The sequence below is a fragment of the Aquarana catesbeiana genome, linkage group LG13 (genome assembly GCF_042186555.1).
Source record: "Aquarana catesbeiana isolate 2022-GZ linkage group LG13, ASM4218655v1, whole genome shotgun sequence".
NCBI classification, from domain to species: domain Eukaryota; kingdom Metazoa; phylum Chordata; class Amphibia; order Anura; family Ranidae; genus Aquarana; species Aquarana catesbeiana.
Genome location: NC_133336.1, coordinates 86098617 through 86123356, shown reverse-complemented (window position 1 = coordinate 86123356; position 24740 = coordinate 86098617). Strand labels below are relative to the sequence as shown.

General features: G+C 43.4%; 1 protein-coding gene across 5 annotated transcripts in view; it reads right to left on the bottom strand.

Moving 5' to 3' along the window:
- The window catches only part of SLC8A3 (solute carrier family 8 member A3), a 516152-nt gene that overhangs the window by 136560 nt on the left and 354852 nt on the right, over positions 1-24740 (bottom strand). For 2 of the 5 annotated variants that reach the window (XM_073608556.1, XM_073608552.1), the window contains one exon: positions 15140-15246. The exons of the other annotated variants lie outside the window; for them this stretch is intronic. Coding sequence is in view for 1 of the 2 variants with exons in the window: in XM_073608552.1 (XP_073464653.1) it covers positions 15140-15246 (107 nt within the window). In the remaining variant the exon portion in view is untranslated. The remainder of the gene's footprint in view (positions 1-15139; positions 15247-24740) is intronic. 5 annotated transcript variants of the gene reach the window in all.

Below are 24740 nucleotides of genomic sequence, written 5' to 3'. Positions count from 1 at the left end.
TAAGCTTTATTGAATTGAAGTGTGCTGGCAATCTAACTAACAGGGAGTATGCTTACAGGAGGAGATGACAAATTTATGACTGCATCAGTTTGCAGTTCAACTTACAGGCTGGAATGCAGGGGGTTGACATACTTCTTTCCCTTAACTGTAAGGCCCCATTCACACTGGACGTTAAAATAACATTATAAAAACGCTAGTAGCTGTTTTTCAACATTTTTGCAATAGTATTTGTTGTATCATGTTGTAAAGTGCTGCGCAAACTGTTGGCGCTATATAAAACCTGTAAAATAATAATAATATTTATTAGTGTTTTTTAGCATTTTTTCCACGTTAGCGTTTTTTTTGTACTTTTTGGGGGGGGGGGGGGGAATATTTTTTTTTCAATGCATCAAAAACGTCAAAAAAAGCTGGTGAGCCACATTTTTCAGCGTTTATCGGGGTTTTTTTTACATTAGAGTCTTTTTATAGCTGAAAACAATTGAAAAACTCCTCTAAGAACCCACTAGTTTTGGGGCTTTTTTAAAGCCAAAAAACGCCCCAGCCAAAAACTGCTGATAACAGCCTATGTGTGTATGGACACGTAGGATAACATGATGGGGAGTTTATTGACTGTAGAAAAAATTGTCTGAAGCCAAAAACAGCTGCTGTAGAAACGTCCAAAAAGGTCCAGTGTGCATGAGGCCTAATAGAGTAAATAAGCAATGTTACTCTTCTGTATGACAGAATCACAACATTTTGTAAAGGTAAAAAAGTTTGCATATATGTATTTCAATTGTGTATTTAGCAAGTTGGCCTGGTGTTCCCTTTAATACCTAGAAAACATAGCTGACAACAACTTAACAACAGTAACCAAGTAACATTAAGGCCTAGTTTACACTGGTGCAGTGCGACTTTGACCTGATTTCCAATGCAATTTTCTAGTGCAGCTGCAGCACTAGATGCGATTTGATACGATTTTGATATGTTTTGTGTACTGCAACTCATCCCTGCTGTCACTGGGTGACCCTTCCTCCTATGACAACATAGGGCATGGTTTCTGAGAATGTCATGTGAAGTCATAGTGATGTCAACTGCACGCCTTTTTTTTCATTTTTTTTTATGTTGGCTCTTCTCTTTACATTCTGCTGTCAGCAGGTGTCAGTTCCTTAAGGATCAATGATTAATCCCTGCTACTGACAGCAGCAACGAGTCACTGGTTGTTATGAAGCTAGCAGGTGCCAACTCCTAACACCCCAGCACAAATCGCATACACAGATGCATGAAAAAGCACAGGTAGATGTGATTTGATGCATTTCTATTGAAGTCTTTGGACCACATCATCGCTCACTGCATCACACCAAAGTAGCACAGGTCCTTTCCCAAAGTCACATCACTGCTGCACTGCATTAATGTGATTGGGCACCATTGGAACTAATGTTTTTTTTTTTTCTATTGTCTTGCGATTCAGCGAAACCCAAGCATCTGAAATCATATCCATGTGAACCACGCCTAACTAATTGACAGAACTCAAAGATAACACACTACATTAAATAATATATTGCTTTTTTCTTTGTATGAATTGGAGGGCAAAAGGCTGAAAGATCATCTAATTACATTAGGTCATTAGCAACATTCATGAAAGTATCACAATCAATAAAACAAAGCTTTTTTAATGTTAGTTAAGGGCAGCTGCAACCATTATTTATGTAAAATTTAGACTGAGACAAAATAGTCTGACCTATATTTAAAAAAATGCAAACAGTACAGATATATTGAAAATGAAGACATTCAATAAAAACCGGCCTCTATGCAATAATACGAAGAGAAATGTGCAAATTACAGTAACCAACAGCAATCATGTTTCATTGTTCTAGCTGATGACAGCTGAAATTTGGTTGCTCTGGGCAAGAGAGAACAGTATTGCCTCTTGCAGCTTTAGTAAATAAGCTACCATAAATAGTATAAAAAAATGAATTATCATAAATGAGGTCTGTAGCATAAAATTCATGCAGAACTTTTTGTTTTCCAAAAAGTAACACCTGACGAATCTGACTTATTTATTTTAAGAATGTACTTTAGTTCAGTGGTTTTCAAAAAGGGGTTTGTGAAACTCTGGGTGTACTGTACCTTGAGGTGTAGATGGGCTCAGGTACAGCATGCAATATAGCTGATCACTGATCAACTCCTCCATGACTGAAATGGTACTGGTATGGCTACATTTTTTTTTACTGCATCAAACTATGGGTTCCTTTACCAAGTCAAAAGTGGTGGCAATGTGAATATTCATGAAGGGGTTACCTGAATAAGTAATGCTTTTAACAGCTAATAATAAAGCAATTTTACTAAAGCCAATAAATCAATGGAGTATCTTGCCCAAAAAGGTGGAAATCAACACTCTATTTTGTACTCAATACAGATTTTACATTACAGGCTGGCAACATGCGTAATGTTTAAGCATAACATACATAAAATTACAATACACACCATAATAAGGGGCTGTTTCTACCTTTCCGGAGCTAGAATACCTGCTGTACCAATTTGCTAATGAGCCCCTTAAAAGTCCATGGCTGATTGGCTGCTCAGATACCAAGCGTTACATAATTTGAGACATGGAGAAGCGTTTTATCTTATTAAGGTTTTTCAGTCCGGATGGGAGCAAAGGGTGACACTGGGAAGATAGAATCAGACTATTTAGAGTGCATGCTGTAGAATCGCTGTTATTTTTATTACTTGCAAGTGTAAAATTGCTTACATTTCTTTTTTTTAATTATTTTCTTTGTTTTCAAATATTAAAAAAAAAAGAATTACAAAACAGAGATATGACAATGTCTTGCATTAGGCAAAAAGCAAGATAATCACTAGTGTTACACTATATTATCACACATAAACTTCAAATACATTATGATGTCATAGTCCTATACAAAAGATTTTAATCTAATTCTTTCCATTTAATAATTAATCTTCTAAATGTACCGGATGTTGGCCCTTATTTCTGCAGTGCTAACACATCTCCCCCTTAAAGGAGTCCAGCCTGAGCTCGTTTGGCTGGGCTTCTCCCACAGGAGTGCAATTAGTTTTGCACTCCTGTGACCCGTTTTCAACAGAGAGCGGACTGAAGTCACCAATATCAGTCCAGGAACCGCGTCATCCTGTCTCCGGGAGTCTGGATCTGCCAGGTGCCTGGACTTATAGCCGTCTCAGCCTCTCAGCGAGCCACTATGAGGCTGAGACAGCCGCTTCCTGCCCCTCCACAGCTCAGCACTCCAGTGAGCGTGGAGGAGCAGAGCAGGAGAGCTACTAATTGACAGTCTACAGCTCTCGGCTTGGGGAGCTGAGAGAACCGAGTCATCAGTGATGTTCGATCGCTCGGTTCTCAGTGAAGAGGCACCGGGGGAACCCAGCATCGAACCGATGCTGCATCCACCTAGGTAAGTATGAATCTGCAGTAACCCCAATTCCCATACTTCTCTTTTAAGGTGGCCACATATATTGCCATCTCTGTACAATCTCCTTAAAGGCAACGTTTACCTTTAAAGGGTAAGTTCACCTTTACAGAAAACTCTTTAAGGTGAACTTACGCAGGTCCCCCTCATCGCAACCTCAGGTTCTAAGCATATCCGCGGCAGGTGTCCGGGGCTTAGAAATCCTCCTGAGCTGAATGTCCAAAACGTGCCAAAACGTTCAGGTGAATTGGTCAGCGCCGTCACATTGGCAGCGCCAACCAATCAGCAGCCACATAGCTCATCCTGTCAGCTATGCAGAAGACATGAGGATGGAGAGAGGATTTCTAAAACCCCGGGCTCCTGACACAGATATACCGGGGCTTAGAACCGGAGATTGCGCCGGGCCAGGTCAGCGGGACCGGGGGGGTTGGGAGGGGGACCTGTGTAAGTTCACCTTTTTCTGTAAAGGTGAACTTACACTTTAGGCAAAAATATTTTTCACATTTTTTTGCAGGTAAAAAAAATGTGCATTTAATATTTTTCACACAGGAGCATGTAAAGTATTGCATCCATGATTAGTGGATTGTGGGTGCAATGTCAGGCTCCTACACACTCGCCTTCTTTCACCTTTTGGCCCATACAGTGGGGACAATAAGTATTTGATCCCCTGCAGATTTTGTAAGTTTGCCCACTTACAAAGAAATGAAGGGTCTATAATTTTATCATAGGTGTATTTTAAATGATAGAGACAGAATATCAACCAAAAATACAGAAAAAACACATGATACAAATGTTATACATTGAGTTGCAGTTCAGTGAGTAAAATAAGTATTTGATCCCCAAGCAAAACATGACTTAGTACTTGGTGGAGAAACCCTTGTTGGCAAGCACAGTGGTAAGACATTTCTTGTAGTTAGTGGCCAGGTTTGCACACATCTCAGGAGGGATTTTGGTCCACTTTTCTTTACAGATCTTCTCTAAATCCTTAAGGTTTCTTGGCTGTCACTTGGCAACTCGAAATTTCAGCTCCCTCCATAAATTTTCCATAGGATTAAGTTCTGGAGACTGGCTGGGCCACTCCGTGGCCTTAATGTGCTTCTTTTTGAGCCACTCCTTTGTTGCCTTGGCGATATGTTTTGGGTCATTGTCATGCTAAAAGACCCATCCATGACCCATCTTTAGTGTTCTGGCTGAGGGAAGAAGGTTCTCATCCAAGATTTTACAATACATGGCCCTGCCCATTGGCCCTTCAATGTGGCAAAATCGATCTGTACCTTTAGCAGAGAAACAGCCCCAAAGCATAATGTTTACACCACGTGGTTGACTGTAGGGATGGTGTTCTTAGGGTCATAGTCAGTATTTTTCTACCTCCAAACACAACAAGTCCCCCTCCTCACGAAGGCACATGTAAAATCATGGAAATGAACATCTAAATAATTCAGGGAAGGATTGGGAGAAAGTCCTATGGTCAGATGAGACCAAAATTGAGATCTTTGGCATTAACTCGACTCACCGTGTTTGGAGGGGAAAAAAAAGCTGACTATGACCCCAAGAACACCATCCCTACAGTCTGGCAGGGAGGTGGAAACATGATGCTTTGGGGCTTTCTCTGCTAAAGGTACAGGCCAGCTTTGCTGCTTTGAGGGGCCAATGGTGGGAGTCATGTATTGTAAAATCTTGGACGAGAACCTTCTTCCCTCTGCCAAAACACTGAAGATGGGTCATGGATGGGTCTTCCAGCATGACAATGACCCAAAACATACTGCCAGGGCAACAAACGAGTGGCTCAAGAAAAAGCACATTAAGGTCATGGAGTGGCCTAGCTAGTCTCTAGACCTCAATCCTTTACAAACTTTGTGGAGGGATGGAGCTGCAACTTTGAGTTGCCAAGAGACAGCCAAGAAACCTTAGGGATTTAGAGAAGATCTGTAAAGAGTGGACCATAATTTCTCCTGAGATGTGTGCAAACCTGGTCACAAACTACAAGAAACCTCTTACCTCTGTGCATGCCAACAAGGGTTTCTCCACCAAGTATCAAATATTTTACTCACTGAACTGCAACTCAATTTATAGCATTTATTTTATGTTTTTTTTCTGGATTATTGGTTAATATTATGTCTCTCTCATTTAAGCCCACAGCAATATGGGCTTTCAGTTAGAAAGCTGGAGGAAGATGGACTACAAGTGCACTGATCACCACACTCATAGGTCCATTGGGAAGTCATCTGCTGTGTTGGCAGAAAGTACTTGTAGTTTATTTATTCACATATCTCTCTGAATGAAAGATGCAACTGTGCGTGAGGAGCCCTCTGCAGCCGCACCAATTTTAAATGTAACAGCGCCTGCTGTCACGGGGTGGTTGGAGTGGGTTTCTGGAGGTCACTGTTCTGTTCTTATCAACATGTTACATGCTACACCCTAAATAGGGATGTAGCATGTAACATATTGCTAAAAGTGGACCTATCATTTAAAGCATATGTATTTGCAATTTTTTTTTTTTTTTTTAGAGTGGCTAAGGGCTAGAACCCCTGCAATTTTTTGCTAGGTGTGCAAAGGGGAACATACCAAAAGCAGAACATATGAATTCCAGGTTTAATTTTATTTAGAATCCTGTTTCATAAAATATGTTGTACAACATGTTTCAAAGGTTCAAAGAGTCTCTCTTCACTAGGGTTTAGTAATAATGAAAGAAGCATGTATTGGAGAGATACAATTGGAGGGATTCTGAGGGTTAATTAGTATGATTAAGCTACTCAACCATACACATCTGGAGCAATCATATTAATTACTCATCGGAAACCTTCTAATAGTATCAGCCCAGTACAGGCTTCATTCAGTAATACTAAGCTCTGACAATGGGGGGGCCCACTGAATTCCTGGAACACTTTGGATTTTTACGATTCAAGATTCTAAATGAAATTAAATCTGGATTTCATATGTTCTGCTTTTGGCATATTTCTTTTTTACATACCTAGTCCCTATTGTAGTACAGAGCCGACCTTTGGACACCACTCCTTTCCTTTACACTGCTTAAAACCTGACTGAAAATACCCACTGCTATAAAAGATCCAGTGTCCCCATGCGTTCCTTCCCCCTGGTGAGATCCACCCATGCTTTTTGTACTAGTGAACACGGTGCATTGGTCCATCACAGTAGGTGATGGAAAATCCCAAATTTTAGAGTTGTCATTAGAACAGTAGGTGTGGGGAAATATTCAAATGGGATAACTTGTTCCAGTATCTACAAGGGAATCCTCCCTTATGTCACAGGAAAAGAACGAAACGTATAATCTCCCCAAAGGGAGCAGATTCTAATTTTTTCAGCCATTCCCTACTCCATCCCCAAAAGGTCTGGCTTTAGATATACCTTCAATTTTTGCATGGTGTATACATATCCAACTCTTGTTATTGTTTGTGTCTCCTGCTCTCTCTGGCTATTGTTTTCCTAGATTTGTCCCTACTCTTCGGTTGGTTCTTTATTTCTGAAATGTTTATTAGCTGATTTTGAGATACTTGATAGTTTTATAATATAGTCCAGTAACCTAACCTTTTTCTGCCCACACTGTGTTACCTTTTAGCACTCAGAGCCTGGTTGTGTAAATCTGGAATTTCTGTATACAGTATGTACCCCCCATACCCATCCCAATTAAAAGTAATTTGTCAGAATAGGGATATGGGAGCTGCCATTGCTGACTTGTGGTAAACAGAGCAAAGAGGTTCCACCAGCGCTAAACTGTGGGTCATGCCATAAGGATTGAAATAGATAAAACAATGTTTGACTGGACCAGTGCAGCTGAAAAAAAAAACACAACTGGAAATGTCACATGCAGGGAAACAGAGAGAGTCAGCGCTCAATGGGTTAATAACAGGATAAATATCAAGTCAATCCAACAGAAGTGATGAAGAAAAACAAAGTTTATTAACGTTAAAACCCATAAAGGGACTTAAAATGAAGTAACAACCAGTACATGTGTGGGTATGATTAAAAAGAAAAAAGAGAGCCTACAATACCACAGGAGGTCACTGGGGCAGTAAGAAGCTGACATCATCCACAGTTGTTGGCGGTGGAACATTGGTGGCGTGGCACTGATATCCATGTTGCACCAGAGAAATCTGGGGGGGGAGGGATGGGATCCACTGACTGACACTCACTGGGCTGGCTGGCATGGAGTTGAAAATTGCTGTGAATCGCAGGTGGTGACAGACCGCTGGCAGCCCAGGGGAAGCCTGTGGATGTAGTACGGCTGACCCTGGTCTGGTGGAGGATGAGTCAGCTGGTAGGGCAGCCTGAGCCCAGAGCCGGAAGTCAGGAGGAGCAAGCCAATGCTGAAGCAGGCTTGTGTGGATGACATGCGGTGCTCATCTGGACTGAGGAAACAGAAAGGACCCAGGAACCAGCGTGGAACACAAGCTCATCTGTTGCCGCGACGACGTGTTTCGCGTGCATGCGCTTTATCATAGTCACGGATGTCGGCAAACAGAGGACTTAAATACCCAAAGTGGGCAGAGTTGAGGAGCAATTTTAACAGAACTGTTAACTCCTCACTTCCCAAGGACATACATTGCTGACTTGTGGTTAAAGGTGCATGTCTGAAGCCTATCATTCCCTTACATTTTCCACTTTTCAATGACTCTCAGAACCAGAACAAGCAAGTACATATGCCAACACATGATTTGCCCATGTCAGGTCACTGATTTACCAAGTTGCAAAGGAAAGATCAAAACCATAGCCACCAAGCTTTCAAAAACAACTCAGTAGTGGCGGTTCCCAGATTTCTGTTTGGAAAAATTTGTTAAGCCAGTGCCATAACAATAGCCATAGCAGTCCACATGGCTGCATTAGGAAGGCTATAAGGGAATCTAAACTTTGAAGTTTCCAGCATAGAAGGACTGAATTCAGACATTCGGTTCATCGCTAGACACAGATCCCCCTAAGTGCAGTAAGAAGCATTTGCTTAGCTGTCTTAGCTGTGAGGATGTATTGCCCTCTGAACTTCTACAAAAGATTGAAATTATCCCTGTTTGTCTAATGCAATCGATAATCCCAGCATATCTCCTTAGCTAAAACCTTATAGGACAGCGGTTATCATTATGGTAATTAGTATAATTCCCATTAGTATTATTGCTACTACTACAAATATAATGTTTATCCAAAGCAATGGTCCCTTGTAGTATATTGACTGTGTTGCCAGCTCTCCTGCTGCCTGTCTATAAATTAGGAATATTTCATGTGAAGCAGTATTATCACACTACAAGTTGCCACAGAGAGAGTGAAGAAGGGGGCCCCGTCTAAATTTTGCCCCATGAATTATAGTAAGGCCCCCTGTTTGAAACCTAATCCCTAAAATTAACCTATAATATATGACCTACCCCCTAAAATTAACCTTAACCTAAAACTATATCTTAGTTATGAATGCTAAACTATCCCATGAACTATCTGCCGATACTTAAATTGATTCAATGGAATCTGTGCCTGATCCTTATTGTTCCCTGTTGAGAAATACCAGTGTGGAAATCACTGCGCCCAAATCTCCAGCGACGCTTTACTGATCTTATATTTGTGTCTACATTTACATAAAGCCAAGTTCTTCTGTTTAGTCCCACCAACATGTGCTCGTGGAAATCCATACAGGTAACTAAACAGTACTAGGGCTTGTTCACACTTCACTACATTTCCAAAGCTTAACAAACGCTCCTCCAGCATTAGTATGACTTTAGACTGGCATTTTACAAGCATTAATGACGAGTTTAAAATGCTCCCCAAATGCCCTATAGCCAGTTTTGAAGTGTTTGATCAACGTTAATGCATGTTAAAACCGCTCCACAAATGCCTATTCCATTACAGTAAATGAACTAATCTTAACGCCCCCCAATCGCACCACAACTTCCTGCCAGAGCATTTTAGAAGCATTACCATATATTTGAATGGGAGGAGTTGAAAGGCTTCAAATGCCTCCTGACTCGACATGAGGCTTCAATTTTGAAGGAACGCGAACCTAACGCTTCGTGTTTTCATAATGTGAACAGCACTGTCTGCTGTCTATTGTTCCTTGTGCATAGGCATTTGAGGGGCATTTTTAACACCTCTCAAACGTCTGCTTTTAATGCCAGTGTGAACTTAGCCTTAAGACGCTAATTCCTCCACTTGGGCATAGACTGGAGTTGAGAATGGGTTGGTGAAACACTGGTTTAGATGATAGGATAAGCATGATATTGACCAGCAGTAGAATTCTGTTCACAGAGAGCTAATATAAATAAAATGATTACAGAGCAAATACCACCAAACTTCTGATTTCAAGATGTGCAAAACTGATCTACAACCACATCAAAATGTCATTCTTCTTTGGAACCTTCACAGTTAGGATAGAATTATAAAAAAATAAAAAAATAAAAAAAAAACACTACCCCCTAAAAATTAGGACTAAACACTGAGGCCACTACAGATGTCTTCTACTAAATAATTTAGAAGCGGCAGAGACGCCCATCTGTCCTTTCCTTCAAGGATGTAACTCAGCTCAATGACAACAACCAAACTATAAACCACTGGCTGAAAATTAACACTCCTCTAATTGAGGACATATATCAACTTGAAGACCATAAAGAGATTGATTAAGGCATTTACTAACAATTCTCTGCCCATAATTCTCTTGCACCTGTTGCCAAGGACTTGCAGACTATTTTTAATGTTAATGGGGAAAGATCCCTGGAGAGGCTCAGCTGTCAATCATGGCACTGCCTACTCAAGCAATATTATTGTGTTGTGTTTGTTTAGAAGGCAGTGACTCACAGCTGTACCCCTACCTGCCAAAAGACAGAAATACCTCAGCACCATAGTAACCTGACATCTGTGCTTTGTCAAAATGGGATTTCAGATGCAGATGAGAGATTACAATACTTATCCAAAACAGTGTTCGAGGGCTGTAAGCTTTAACAGCAGGTTTATCCAAAATTACATTTATCTTGCAAGGTACACATGTATACGGACTATTTTCATTTTCATGGAAGATGTACTTAAAGAAGAACACAAGACTTGTACCTGCTGCAGATCACTCTTTAAAAATTAGATTTTGCTTACCTGCAAGATGTGTAAAACTGGCCTTCTGCACCACTTCAGGTGGTGTACTTTTGTAAGGCAAAGTGATCTGACCCATATCAGTCAATAAGTATTACAAGAGAAGTATGGGATTGTAAAAAAATAAACACATATCGGTGGCGTCTTGTTTTTTTTTTTTTTGGGGGGGTGGCAAACAACACCCCATCCACCCCCCCACACTGTCGGTCAGTTTGGTAAGCCACACCTCCCCCCCCAGCGGGCTGTTGGTCGGTCAACGGGCACCGCACTTATACCATCTAGGTCGCGGGTGGGCAGCGCTCCTATGGGCAGCAGCCTCTATCGGGTCTCCTCCTCCTCCTTAATGAACGGGCCGCCACTGACACATATACTCATGCAGATGGCTGCAGCATCTATTTGTTGCTGCAGCTGTCCCCTGCTGGCTCTACACTGAGAACTGAGCAATCAAATACTGCTGATTGCTCAGTTCTCGGGGTCTGCTCTGATCACAGAGTGGTGACTGTCAGTCACTGGCTCTCTGCTCTGTCCCTCCAGTGCTCACTGGAGTGCCAGACTGTTGAGGGGTGGGAGCAAGCTGGCTCAGACTCTTAGCGGTGCGCTGAGAGGCTGAATCAGCTGCCAGTCAGGCATCTGGGTGCCTGAGCCTGGACCAGCTCTGTGACATCAGCCAACAGCAGGCTGAATTTGGGTCATAGTAGTGCAGAACTAACAGCAACCCTATGGCCCATAGGAGAAGTATGGCAAAAAGAGCTTTGGCTATACTTCTCCTTTAATGTTTCGCCAGTAACTGTACAGTAGTCTGAAACCTGCATGATATGGTTTACTACACATCATTCCTCCTTATGCTACTGTATTAAAGTTGATTTATACCCAATTTAGGGCGGTTCTGGGACAGGACTCTGCTGATGTCATTGACCCACAATGCACAAGATCAGGACACCATGTAACTTATGCTGAAGACAATAGGGTGGTAGCATTTTAGGACACTTACAGTATAACAGGCAATCTTTTCTGTCCGATTTTGTTTTTCGTTATACAAACTTACATTCTGAATATAGGTCTACCGAAGTTTAGTGAAGGAGTCCAAGCTCTGTTAATCATGTGCAAGCAAAAATGCACATGATTGGGTTATCACTGCAAAGTAAAACTTTACCACATTCACTAAGTTCTGGGGCAATTTCCTTTGCAAAGTGCAACTTCTCTTGAAAAGTCTATTTTCTTTCCGTAAATCTACCTCTATGTGTAACAGATTTTATGTAGGATTACTATATTTGTGTTCAGGGGCGTCACCAGGGTGGGGCCTGAGGGGGCCATGACCCCCCAATTTTACTGTGTGCCCCCCATGTGCCCCCCCAAGTTAAGTACTGTCTGAATGTCACTGTAATAACCGAATAGCCACTGTCCGGCGCTGCGGCTGTCTGAGTGCAGACAGTCCGTCCGCTTGAATGACTCACTAGTATGACTGTCAGTGTCTGAGCCAGTAAGCGGGGCTAGCTATTAGCCCAGGTGATGTTGCACGACAGCCGCCGTCTGCCTCTGTTGTTTATGGGAGTTGTAGTGTAGTCCGCGGTGTGGCGACGGCTGTGTGCTCAAGCTCCCTGCTCCCTCTCCCAGGGGGGTGGAGTCAGTCTAAGGAGAGGAGAGCAGCGCAGCCCGCCTGAGCCTGCGTGCTACAACAACTCCGATCGCGGCAGTCGGATATTGCCTGGGCACCACATCACGTCACGTGGCTGGACTGGGCGCGCCTGGTGGCTGCAGTAAAGAGTACTGTGGAGTGGAGTGGAGACCCCAGCCAGGAGCAACATCACTGACCGTGACCGACCCCCACGAGCCACGACTAAAGGAAGCAGCAGGGGATCGATCTCCCCCCCATAACCTGACCTCATCTACCTTGCCCATCATGGCCTCCTGTGATTCCTGCTGGGAATGGGAGCTGTCCATGGCCTCCTGTGATTCCTGTGTGTGTGTATATGCATATATATATATATATATATATATATATATATATATATTCATATATATATATATAAATTTGCATTCTATGGTTGGCCCCCCTAATTTTGTCCTTGTCCTTGTCCCCCCATGTGCCCCCCCATAAATATGAAAGCTAGAGACCCCAGCCAGGAGCAACATCACTGACCGTGACCGACCCCCACGAGCCACGACTAAAGGAAGCAGCAGGGGATCGATCTCCCCCCCATAACCTGACCTCATCTACCTTGCCCATCATGGCCTCCTGTGATTCCTGCTGGGAATGGAGCTGTCCATGGCCTCCTGTGATTCCTGTGTGTGTGTATATGCATATATATATATATATATATATATATATTCATATATATATATATAAATTTGCATTCTATGGTTGGCCCCCCTAATTTTGTCCTTGTCCCCCCATGTGCCCCCTCATAAATATGAAAGCTAGAGACACCACTGTTTGTGTTCATAATATAACGGGTCCCCTCTACCCTGTAAGTCACTATTCTGAAGGTTGCCAAAGAAACCTTTAATTGTTTGTTTAAAGAAGTTTGGCCTACATTCCCACAAAGCAGTACTATAAGGTTTATTGAGGAGTGCAGCATTGCGGACATAGAAGGAGAAGAAAAAGACTTTCATTTGAGAAGGCAAAAAGCAAAAACCTTAGACATCTAGATTGTAATTAACTTTCCTTGTTCTAACTGACCTGAGCAGATGTAATAAATCTGATTGGATCTCATGAGCTCCTGAACATTGTCATTCTTTGCTTTGTTGTACTGAGATGAGAGATATTCATGCAAACCTTAAAAACCACCAAATACCTGCAACTCAGCATAGCACAAGGTATCCGCACAAACTTCCCAATTTGACCAAAGTTTATATGTGCCTGGGCGACCCTTCCCACAGTGAAATAAGGTTCAAACTCGATAAATCCTTATTTATTTATTAAGCGTTCTCAGTCTGGTTGCTGAATTTTTTTTTGTTAATTTTATAACGGTAAATGCACGTGGTTTCTTATTGGCCATGATGAGGGCATTAGTAGAAACGCTTCATGGAGATATTGCCCCCTTAGTCCAAAAGTATATTAGAATGCAGGAGAGGAGGGGGTGATTTGTCCCATTAGCATTCATTGAAGCTGAATGCATATATAGGATTTCCAAGTGACTATTACACATTCTTATCTATCTTTCATTTTGAGCCAGACCATTAATGGTCATTGACATTGTGTAATTGCTGGACAGCAGAACACCAAACAGTCCTTATGAGGCTTTTTCAATTTTATACTAAGATACTGGTATGATACATCTTAAAAGGGAATTTATGGCTGAGATGGAAATCCTAAGCCTCCTAAGCTAGCCATACATGGATCAAAATGTGGCCGGTTCAGTAGGGACGTGCTGAATTTTGATCCATGTATAAGCCCCGTGGTTGTACAGAAGTCGATCTACTGATCGACTTCTGTGCAACCACCCTGTTAGAAAATGTCTGCTTGATCAGCGCTTCTGGCAGCGCTGATCAGTGTATTCTGACAGCGGGAAAGTCTCCTCGCTGTCAGAATACAAAAACTTGAATGTGTGGATGGGGGAATCGAGTCATTTTTTGGGTTGAACAAAAAAAAATGAATTCTCTACAAGCTGCCTTATACAAGAAGACCCTTCGTTAACCAGTAGATGATAATGCATGTGAAATCTACAGAAATGTACCTAACAATATCTAAGACCTGTGCTACTGTACAAAGGGGCCTCAAGCAGACTAGAACTTGCCTTCAAAAGTGAACAAAAACATTGATACATTTTTAGTTCACTAAGCGGGCAAATATAAATTATAACCAAAATAGTATTTCCCAAAGTGTGTGAACAGCTCCACATGTACTATGTGTCTTAAAAGTTTGTGGCACTTTTTTAAACTTGGGGTTTATCAGCAGCACTTCCTTGTGGGACACAGTGTACTTTAGTGATATCTGCCATGATGCTGGCTTTCTCTAACCATGGTGGTTTAAACCACCCTGAGAAAATGAAAAAAACAGATGCATGCTCATAATTCACAAGAATACAGGAACATCCCTATTATTGTATTTGAAGACATTAGATTTAAAAAAATACATGTTACTTGGCTGCATCAGGCTTTACTACTATTGGGTCAAAGACCTGTAACAAGCATGCTGTATATGAGTGTGAAAATTCCTTATTCCTATACCTGTTCCGGGTCAGTGACTCAGAAGGCATTGAAGCCAACGCATTAGCTTGACAGCCAGGGAACTAACACTCTCAAAGGTAAGAACGGAAGTCTCCATGTTTTCTCATAACAGAGTCACTGAATAGCACACCGATGGTACTTGGATGTGGCAAAAATTAGGAATGTGACACATGACTGACCAAAGTTTGGGAAACACTTGGCTAAAGCATTGTTAGCAATCAGTAAGTGTTAGATAAAGAAGGTTATTTGTTAGACACAGCACAAGCATAAAGGAAGAGGTGAGGAGAGCAGACATTAAATCAGGGATAAGCAACTTTTGGCACTCAACCTGTTGCTGAATGACACCAGCAGCCTGTCTCTGTTTGCCAAGGAGATCACCAAAAAATGGAGTGCTAAGAGCTGCTGGCCTATCCCTAGGTTACAGGTAGCAGAAGTCAGGGGCAGAGGCTGTTAGTGTGACAAAGCTGCTACTACACCTTTCTGCACACTCATGTCCACAACGTGTGGCGCCCTCAGTTCAATGTAGAAAGTCTTGTTTTTTTCATACTCCTCGTCATCAATTATTTTGATGTGAAATGTTTTGCTGTGGATGGAAAAACAATAAGTGTCAAAAAGAAAAGCAGAAGAAAAGAATGAAAAGAAAAAAAATCCATGCTCCATTAGTAATTTGTTTTTAACATAGCAATAGGAAAGTGGAGGTAATGCAGAGAGGCAGTGAAAGGTTATTTCAGTTAAAAAGACTGCATGGGGTTTTAATTCAGATGCAGACTGGCATGTATTATTTACATTCATTTGGTACTGATGACTGTATCGGGGCCTGTAACCATACTTAAAAAAAAAAAAAACGTTATAATAAAACTACATAAATAATGGAAATAACTGAAAAAGTAGCCCAACAAATACTTTCCTTTTTACAAGGCGTACAAAAATACTTTATTAACTCAAATACTTCACCACAGTCTTGGTCACTGTACAATATTCAAACCCAGATAATTGCCATATCAGGTGATGTATATGAAAGGCTTAGAAATGTATTCAACACAACACATGACTTGTCAACTACATCCACAAGATGATCAAAATAAAAGGGAAAAGACTAGGGAAATGGAGGATATAAACTGGAAAAAGTGGAAATGAAAGGGAAGTGAGTTAGCAAGTATTCTAACATCTAACCTCTAGCTAAAAAAAAAGCACCAATCACTTAAGCTTATTTCCTATTAATCCCAACCAAAGCATAATCCAGCCAAAAAAAGCCAGCTAAATTCGGTTTTCCCTCCTAGAACTATAAGGCTCTCTTCAAAACTCTTTAAAAGCTAAATGGAGTGAGTGTAGGCAAAAAAAATGTTCATATTCTGGAGGGATTGGAGACGCTTCAACTATCCTAGAATTTTTTTACTATGGCCTCCAAAGTTGCGAAGGATACCTCCCTGACCTTCACCTAATGCCCCACTGTGGTTTAATCCAAATTTGAGAGAGTTCTGTAAAGTAGAGATTGAATGTAACCAAGATAGCAAACAATTGAGCTACAAGTTTGAAAATTATTTGCTAAGCTATTGCTAGACTTGCCAGGCTTCAAAAGTTTGTTGCACAATTGAAGCAACATTCTTTGCATTCTGCAAGTCTGCTGCAAGTTCTGGTTCAGTTATGTATGCAATAGTCATCCCACCACAGGAGTCACTGTGACTTGCAAAGCTCTTGCTGTAGACTCACCACTGCAACTTTGTTCTTACTAGAGACTTGTCACACAAATTTGCTACAAATTGGAAAAGTGTCAACTAGAATTTGATAGAAGAATAGAAGTGCTCTGCAAGTGTACAACTTGCCAGTGGAAATGTACAGCAAGTTAACAAGACTTACAATTCAACACTGCCACAATTTGTGGCAAGAATTTGTGGCAAGGTATCCTTGCTATCTGGGAAATGGGCACAATAGGGTATGAAATTTTATATCCCTGCGAGAATTGCAGTCAGTCTCCTGGTCATTTCATTATATCCAGTGAAAACATATGGCTGCCAAACAACTTGGGAAGGGGGAGGTGACTCTGAGTACTTCTAGGTTAGAGCAGCTCATTTTGTCATCAGATCATTCCAAATTGACATCTAGGTATTATTCCTTCCTGACCTTAACTACCTTAACTGGGGATTAGATGTGCCAACCAACTAGAGATAGATGGATTGCAACCCTCCCAGATTTGTCAGATGAGTCTTGGAAGGAATTGATAAACACATATTTAGATGTAGTGATATAGTCTAAGGACAAAATTATTAAAATGAGAATTATACACCAAATGTATTATACACCAGTAAGATTATTCAAAATGCGGAAAATGGGTAACTCTCTCTGCCACAAATGTGGTCATGCAATAGGAAAACTAGGAGCTGACCCAAAACTTTTATAAAAAAAGGGTATAGGTGGGTGGATACACAGGCATCCCTGAAGAGGGCTACGTTCAAGGTGACAAGCATGGTCAAGCATGGTCCAGCATGGTCCAAGTGAGCTGTTGATGATAGGGAGGTTTTCTGAGTGAATATCAATACTCTATCCCATCAGAAGGTATGTTAGGTGGTCAGGTCTTTGCTCCTGCTTAAGTAATGATTCAAGGTCTGTGTGCGGTCTATTAAATGCTTCTAATGGTGCTAAACCCATTCAATATGTGATTAATCAAAAGCATGTAAAGCCAGAGCCATTTGGAGTTAAATCTTAGACCTCTCTCCATGTTGATTGGGTCACACCCACATAAATACTAGCCCATTTTTATACTTGGTTTCTATCCTTTTTACCTTGGTCACTGTGCCTCTGTCTATGCTGCAGTCTTTGACTTATCAGGTATGCCCTTCAGCACACTTTACACTAGGGATGAGCCGAACACCCCTCGGTTCAGTTTGCACCAGAACATGCGAACACCATTAAAGTCTATGGGACACGAACTTAAAAAAAATCAAAAGTGCTCATTTTAAAGGCTTATATGCAAGTTATTACCAAAAAAAGTGTATGGGGACCCGGTTACAAAAACCGTTTTATCAGGAGCAGTGATTTTAAGAATGCTTAAAGTGAAACAATAAAAATGAAATATTCCTTTAAATATCGTGCCTGGGGGGTCCCCTTAGTCTGCTTGTAAAGTAGCGCATCTGTCTGATGTGTTTTACTGTTCCGCAGGAAAATCAAATTTCTAAAGGAAAAAATGTCATTTAAACTTGTTGGCGGCTGTAATGTATGGCCGGGTCCTGACAATATAAAAAAATCAATGGGAAAAAATGGCGTGGGGTCCCCCAAAATCCATACCAGACCTTTATCTGAGCATGCAGCCTGGAGGACAGGATAGGGGGGGCAGCGAGCACCGGAACCATACCAGACCACATGCCCTCAACATGGGGAGGGTGCTTTGGGGTCCCCCCAAAGCACCTTGTCCCCATGTTGATGGGGACAAGGGCCTCATCTTCACAAACCTTGCCCATTGATTGTGGGGGTTTGCGGGAGGGGGGCTTATCGGAATCTGGAAGCCCCCTTTAACAAGGGGGCCCCAGATCCCAGCCCTCCCCCTATGTGAATGGGTATCGGGTACATTGTACCCCTACCCATTCACCAAAAAAGTGTCAAAAAATAAAAAAGACAAAAGACATTTTCTGACAAGTCCTTTATTAAACAAAAGTGTCCATCCATCTTCAATCATGACGCCGACAGACCGAAAAATAGAAAAAAAGAAAGATCTCTGCAAGGCAATAAATAAAGGCAAGGGTGGGGCCACCCGCTGATGTAAACAGATGGCCCGCCCCCCTCTGATGGCACATGCCATCAGAAGGGGAGGGGTCACTCGGTTGCATCACTGTGTGGCCCCACCCTTGCCTATATAACAGCTGTCACCGCGAAAAGACAGCAATCGGTGGGACGCCTCCCATCGAGGCGGAGCTTCTTTTTTTGTTCTATTTTTCAGGTCCCTCGGCACAGTGATTAAAGATGGATGGACATTGCGGGACATTTTTTTTTTCACATGGGGGGCCCCTCATGTTAAAGGGGGCTTCCAGATTCTAATAAGCCCCCCACCCGCAGACCCCCACAACCACCAGGCAAGGGTTGAGGGGATGAGGCCCTTGTCCCCATTGACATGGGGACAAGGTGCTTTGGGGGGACCCCAAAGCACCCTCCCCATGATGGGGGCAAGTGGCCTGGTATGGTTCAGGAGGGGGGAGGGGGAGCTCACCCCCCCTGCCAGGCTTCTTGCTCGGATAAGGGTCTTGTATGGATTTCATGCCATTTGTTTAAAAATTTTGGCGCGGGGTACCTCTTAAAATCCATACCAGACCTGAAGGGCCTGGTATGGATTTTGGGGGGACCCCCATGCCATTTATTTTTCATTTTGGCGCGGGGGTTCCCCTTAAAACCTTACCAGACCTCCAGGTCCCAAGCGAAGATGAAATGCTGCATGGAATCTTAGCATCAACACATCCTGTGCTCATCAATGGGTAATTCCATATATAGATAAAAAGCTCGCTCTAAAGGATAGATATTTTTTGTGTGAATGGCACTTTAGCCTGTCCTCCGCTAAGTGCTCCTCCTGTCTCTCTGGCTCTCTCTATATGAAGCGGCTGAAGATCTCTGGCTGGAAAATCACCGGCTGCAGCCTAGTGGGGAGGCGTGGCCTCTGGGGAGCTGGGTGGGGCCTGCCCGGGAAAGAGGTGGGGCTTGCTAGCAGACCTGCTGGGATCTGATCTTCTGAGATGCAGCAAGCCTTACACTGGTGGAGATGATGGTCAGGTGATTTTCTCAGGTTTTCTCTCTTTTTGTATTTGTTTATGCAGTGTTTGAGTACACTACTAAGTGGTTGCAGCTATTTCACAGCTATTATACAATTATTATACTTTTGTTCTTTTTGAGTTTATTTTGATTTCTTATTTTTACTGTTTACTGAAGTTTGGAGTTTGATGGTTTATTTTTAATTCAAATTACACATAGTAGTGCGCAAGTTTTAGCCCTATAACACATCATGTTCGGAAGGCCACCAAGGAGAGGCAGACGCTCACAGGCCACTAAAAGAGGGCAAGCAGCCTCTGTATCTACAGTCAACAATGGTGGTCGTGGACATGGTGCATCCTCTGCAGGTGACCGTGGGGCACGCTTGTCCTTTTTTCTGCTGCTGGCCGTGTTATTGAGCCAGAACATGCATAAGAGCTGGTCGAGTGTATAACAAAGCCGTCCTCATCCTCTGTCACCCAGGCTCACAGTAGTTTGCCTTCCAACTCAGCAGCCACCCTATTGTATCACACTGCAGAGCTCTGCAGGTGCAGGGCGCTGCTGACTCCCCGCTGACTTTTAAAATTTCCTTGGTGTGGGCCTTCTTCGACACGTGTGCAGCAGATCACACCGTTGCTTTTTGCACCCTATGTCTGAAGCGGATCAAGCGTGGCCAGAACAGCAGCCGCTTGGGCACTAGATGCATGACCAGACATATGATGACCTGCCATGCAGTCCGTTGCCAGCAGCACTTGAAAGACCCACATCAAAGAAAAAGGCAGACTTCTCCTTGCTCCTCATCTGGAATCTCCAACCCTACTATACCTCCAGTCCTCTCAAAAACCTGCACTGAGAGGAATGAAGGTATAGAGAGGAATGAAGGTGTCCCAAGTACTTGCAGCCAATCTGCTAGCAATACACCACCGTCTGATTTTAGCAGGCAAATTTCCCTACCCCAGTTGCTGAACCGTAAAAAGAAATTCGGTGCCAGCCATCCACATGCTCAGCGTCTAAATGCTAGCTTGGCCAAATTGCTAGCACTGCAACTGCTGCCTTTTCAGCTGGTAGACTCTGCCCCCTTTTGTGAATTTGTGGAATGTGCTGTACCTCAGTGGCTGATTCCAAAATGCCATTTCTTTTCACGGAAGGCCATTCCGGCTCTCTACTGACATGTGGAAGGCAAAGTCACGTGTCGGGTGATGCAGCGCATAGGAGTCAGTGACACACAGTATTGAGCCTGGCTGACAGCTCGATAATAGCGGTGTGAGGACTCACCGCGCTCCCAGCGGCTGATTGTTTTAAACCCATGCACAAACTATCCAGGCTCATGTGAGTGTATCTGCTGAAGAATTTTCATTCTGAGTACTTGGTATATTTTCCCCATATATCTCTGATTTATTGCATGTCACCTCCTGCATATAAGAGCGGCCATCAAAGTATTTTTCAGAACATCAAACCACTCTATAAACAAAGCTTTTTTGAATGGACTTATTTATATATAGAAAAAAAGAAAAACTTTTTTTGGCATTGTACTCTAACAACTGAATTGCCATATAGGTTCATTTCATTAATTGTATATCTGTAGGTGGGGATTTGTATATATCCTACTGGTGGAATATATGATGGTGTTTGTGAGGCTACATGATTGCTAATTTCTGGCCATGTTATACACACCATTTGTTTTATTTAAACATTTTTTCACTATCACTATGAAGAATACTATTAATTAAGTAATCACATGGGATTTTAGTATTGATTGAAAGGTTAATTATAGTGCAACATCTTTTTACTTAATGTTTTGGCCTCGTTGGACAGGTCGGTCAGCAGTAAGGTTTATATTACCGCTGATTCATGGTCCAGCAGGCATGGGCAGGATGTTACCTTTGCTACCTTTCCTTCACAGCACACTAGGTAACTCTGCTGGCAGCTGGGAAGGATGCAGGACAGGGTTCAGTGTTGTTGGAGCTTGTTCCACCACCACGCCTCCAAAATGCTAGTGGTGAATCTGCCACAGCTCTCTCCTCCACCCCCTCCTCATCTTAATTCTCTATGGCCTCTTCTGCAGATTTGTCCTCTGAACCAGCGGTGCTCCGTAAGCATTCAAGAGGCTACGCAAGCAGCCAGGCTAAAAGATGCCACGCAGTGTTTAAGTTGGTCTGCCTAGGGGACAGGAACCACACTGGGGCAGACATTCTGTCAGCTCTACAGGGGCAGGCTCAGAGGTGGTTGACGCCACACCAGCTTCAGCCAGGAATGGTTGTATGCGACAATGGCACCAACCTTCTCTCCGCCCTCTGAAAGGGACACTTGACCTATGTTCCATGTCCAGATAGCATTCCTGTGGACCTGCCAAACACACAGGAAGAAGAGGAGGAGGATTGTGTCAGCATGGATGTAGAGGATAACACTCAGCAGCAGTGTTCCAAGGATGGTTTTCAGTCCTCAGAAACCAAAGGAGTTGTACATGGCTAGGAGGAGGTAGTTACGGATCATGTGATCCTCAGTGACCCAGAGGACTCAGAATCGAATGCCTCTGCAGACTTATGCTGCATGGCCTCCCAGATTCTGCAAAGCCTGCGAAAGGACCCTAGGATTTGTGGTATCAAGGAGAGGGATCATTACTGGCTGGCAACCTTCTTGATCCACGTTACAATGGTAAGGTTGCAGAACGCATCCTGTCTTCACAGAGGGAGTAGAGGATGAAACATCTTCAGGAGATCTTGAAGAAAAGTTTGTGCAATGCATTTCCAGACCCTGGGAGGTTACAATTTCCTGGTGCTGGACAACATGTTGCTGAGGCTTCGTTCAGTCAGTGGAAGAGCAGTGGAGAAGGTGAGCGGCTGACCAATGCCTTTAAACAATTTTTCAGTCCTCAGCGCCAAGGTCTGATCGGTTCAAGCAACCATCACCAGCGTCTGCATTACATGGTGCAGGAATATCTAGGGGCAAGAGCAGACTTGGAGACCTTTCCAACAGACCATCCACTGGGTTACTGGGTCTTGAGGATGGACCACTGGCCAAAACTTGCTCAATATGCAATTGAGCTACTGGCCTGTCCTGCATGCAACGTGCTTTCTGAATGCACATTCAGTGCTGCTGGAGAGATTGTAAGGGATCAAAAAGTGTGCCTGTGCACAGACTCCGTTGATAGGCTCACACTCATAAAAATGAATCAGTCTTGGATCAGTAGTAGGGATGAGCTTCGAGTTCGAGTCGAACTCATGTTCGACTCGAACATCGGCTGTTCGCCAGTTCGCTGAACAGCGAACAATTTGGGGTGTTCGCGGCAAATTCGAAAACCACGGAACACCCTTTAAAAGTCTATGGGAGAAATCAAAAGTGCTAATTTTAAAGGCTTATATGCAAGTTATTGTCATAAAAAGTGTTTGGGGACCCGGGTCCTGCCCCAGGGTACATGGATCAATGCAAAAAACTGTTTTAAAAACAGCCGTTTTTTCAGGAGCAGTGATTTTAATAATGCTTAAAGTGAAACAATAAAAGTGTAATATTCCTTTAAATTTCGTACCTGGGGGGTGTCTATAGTATGCCTGTAAAGGGGCGCATGTTTCCCGTGTTTAGAACAGTCTGACAGCAAAATGACATTTCAAAGGAAAAAAAGTCATTTAAAACTACTCGCGGCTATTAATGAATTGCCGGTCCGGCAATACACATAAAAGTTCATTGATAAAAACGGCATGGGAATTCCCCACAGGGGAACCCTGAACCAAAATTTAAAAAAAAAATGACGTGGGGGGTCCCCCTAAATTCCATACCAAGCCCTTCAGTTCTGGTATGGATATTAAGGGGAACCCCGGCAAAAATGTAAAAAGAAAAAATGGCGTGGGGTCCCCCTCAAAATCTATACCAGACCCTTGAGGTCTGGTATGGATTTTAAGGGGAACCCCGCACCAAAATTTAAAAAATCCATACCAGACCCTTATCTGAGCACGCAACCTGGCAGGCCGCAGGAAAAGAGGGGGGACGAGAGAGCACCCCCCCTTCTGAACCGTACCAGGCCACATGCCCTCAACATTGGGAGGGTACTTTGGGGTAGCCCCCCAAAACACCTTGTCCCCATGTTGATGGGGACAAGGGCCTCATCCCTACAACACTTGCCCAGTGGTAGTGGGGGTCTGCGGGCAGGGGGCTTATCGGAATCTGGAAGCCCCCTTTAACAAGGGGACCCCCAGATCCTGGCCCTCCCCCTGTGTGAAATGGTTCAAAAGTACCCCTACCATTTCACAAAAAAGTGTCAAAAATGTTAAAAATGACAAGAGACAGTTTTTGACAATTCCTTTATTTAAATGCTTCTTCTTTCTTCTATCTTCTATCTTCCTTCGGTTTCTTCCTCCATCTTCTTCTTCTTCTGGTTCTTCTGTTTCTTCTTCCGGTGTTCTCATCCGCCACCTTCCTCTGCGGCGCCGGCGTCTTCTTCCCTTTGTCTTCTCAGGCTGCTCCGCATCCACCATGATGGGAGGGCCCCGCTGTGTGACGCTTCTCCTCTTCTGACGGTTCTTAAATAACGGAGGGCGGGGCCACCGGTGACCCCACTCCCCTCTGACGTACGGGGACTTGACGGGGACTTCCCTGTGGTATTCCCTGTGATGTCAGAGGGGGGCGGACAGGGAAGTCACCGTGCGTCAGAAGGGGCGGGGTCACCGGGTGGTTATTTAAGAACCGTCAGAAGAGCAGAAGCGTCACAAGGCGGGAGCCTCCCATCATGGTGGATGCGGAGCGGCCCGAGAAGACGAAGGAAAGAAGACGCCGGCGCCGCGGAGGAAGATGCTGGACGAGAACACCGGAGGAAGAACCAGAAGAACCAGAAGAAGAAGATGGAGGAAGAAACCGAAGGAAGATAGAAGATAGAAGAAAGAAGATAGAAGAAGCATTTAAATAAAGGAATTGTCCAAAACTGTCTCTTGTCATTTTTAACATTTTTGACTTTTTTGTGAAATGGTAGGGGTACTTTTGTACCCCCTTACCATTTCACACAGGGGGGAGGGCTGGGATCTGGGGGTCCTCTTGTTAAAGGGGGCTTCTGGATTCCGATAAGCCCCCCCGCCCGCAGACCCCCACAACCACCAGGCAAGGGTTGTGGGGATGATGCCTTTGTCCCCATCAACATGGGGACAAGGTGTTTTGGGGGGCTACCCCAAAGCACCCTCCCAATGTTGAGGGCATGTTGCCTGGTACGGTTCAGGAGTGGGGGGCGCTCTCTCGCCCCCCCCTCTTTTCCTGCAGCCTGTCAGGTTGCGTGCTCAGATAAGGGTCTGGTATGGATTTTTGGGGGGACCCCACGCCATTTTTTTTCAATTTTGCCGCAGGGTTCCCCTTAAAATCCATACCAGA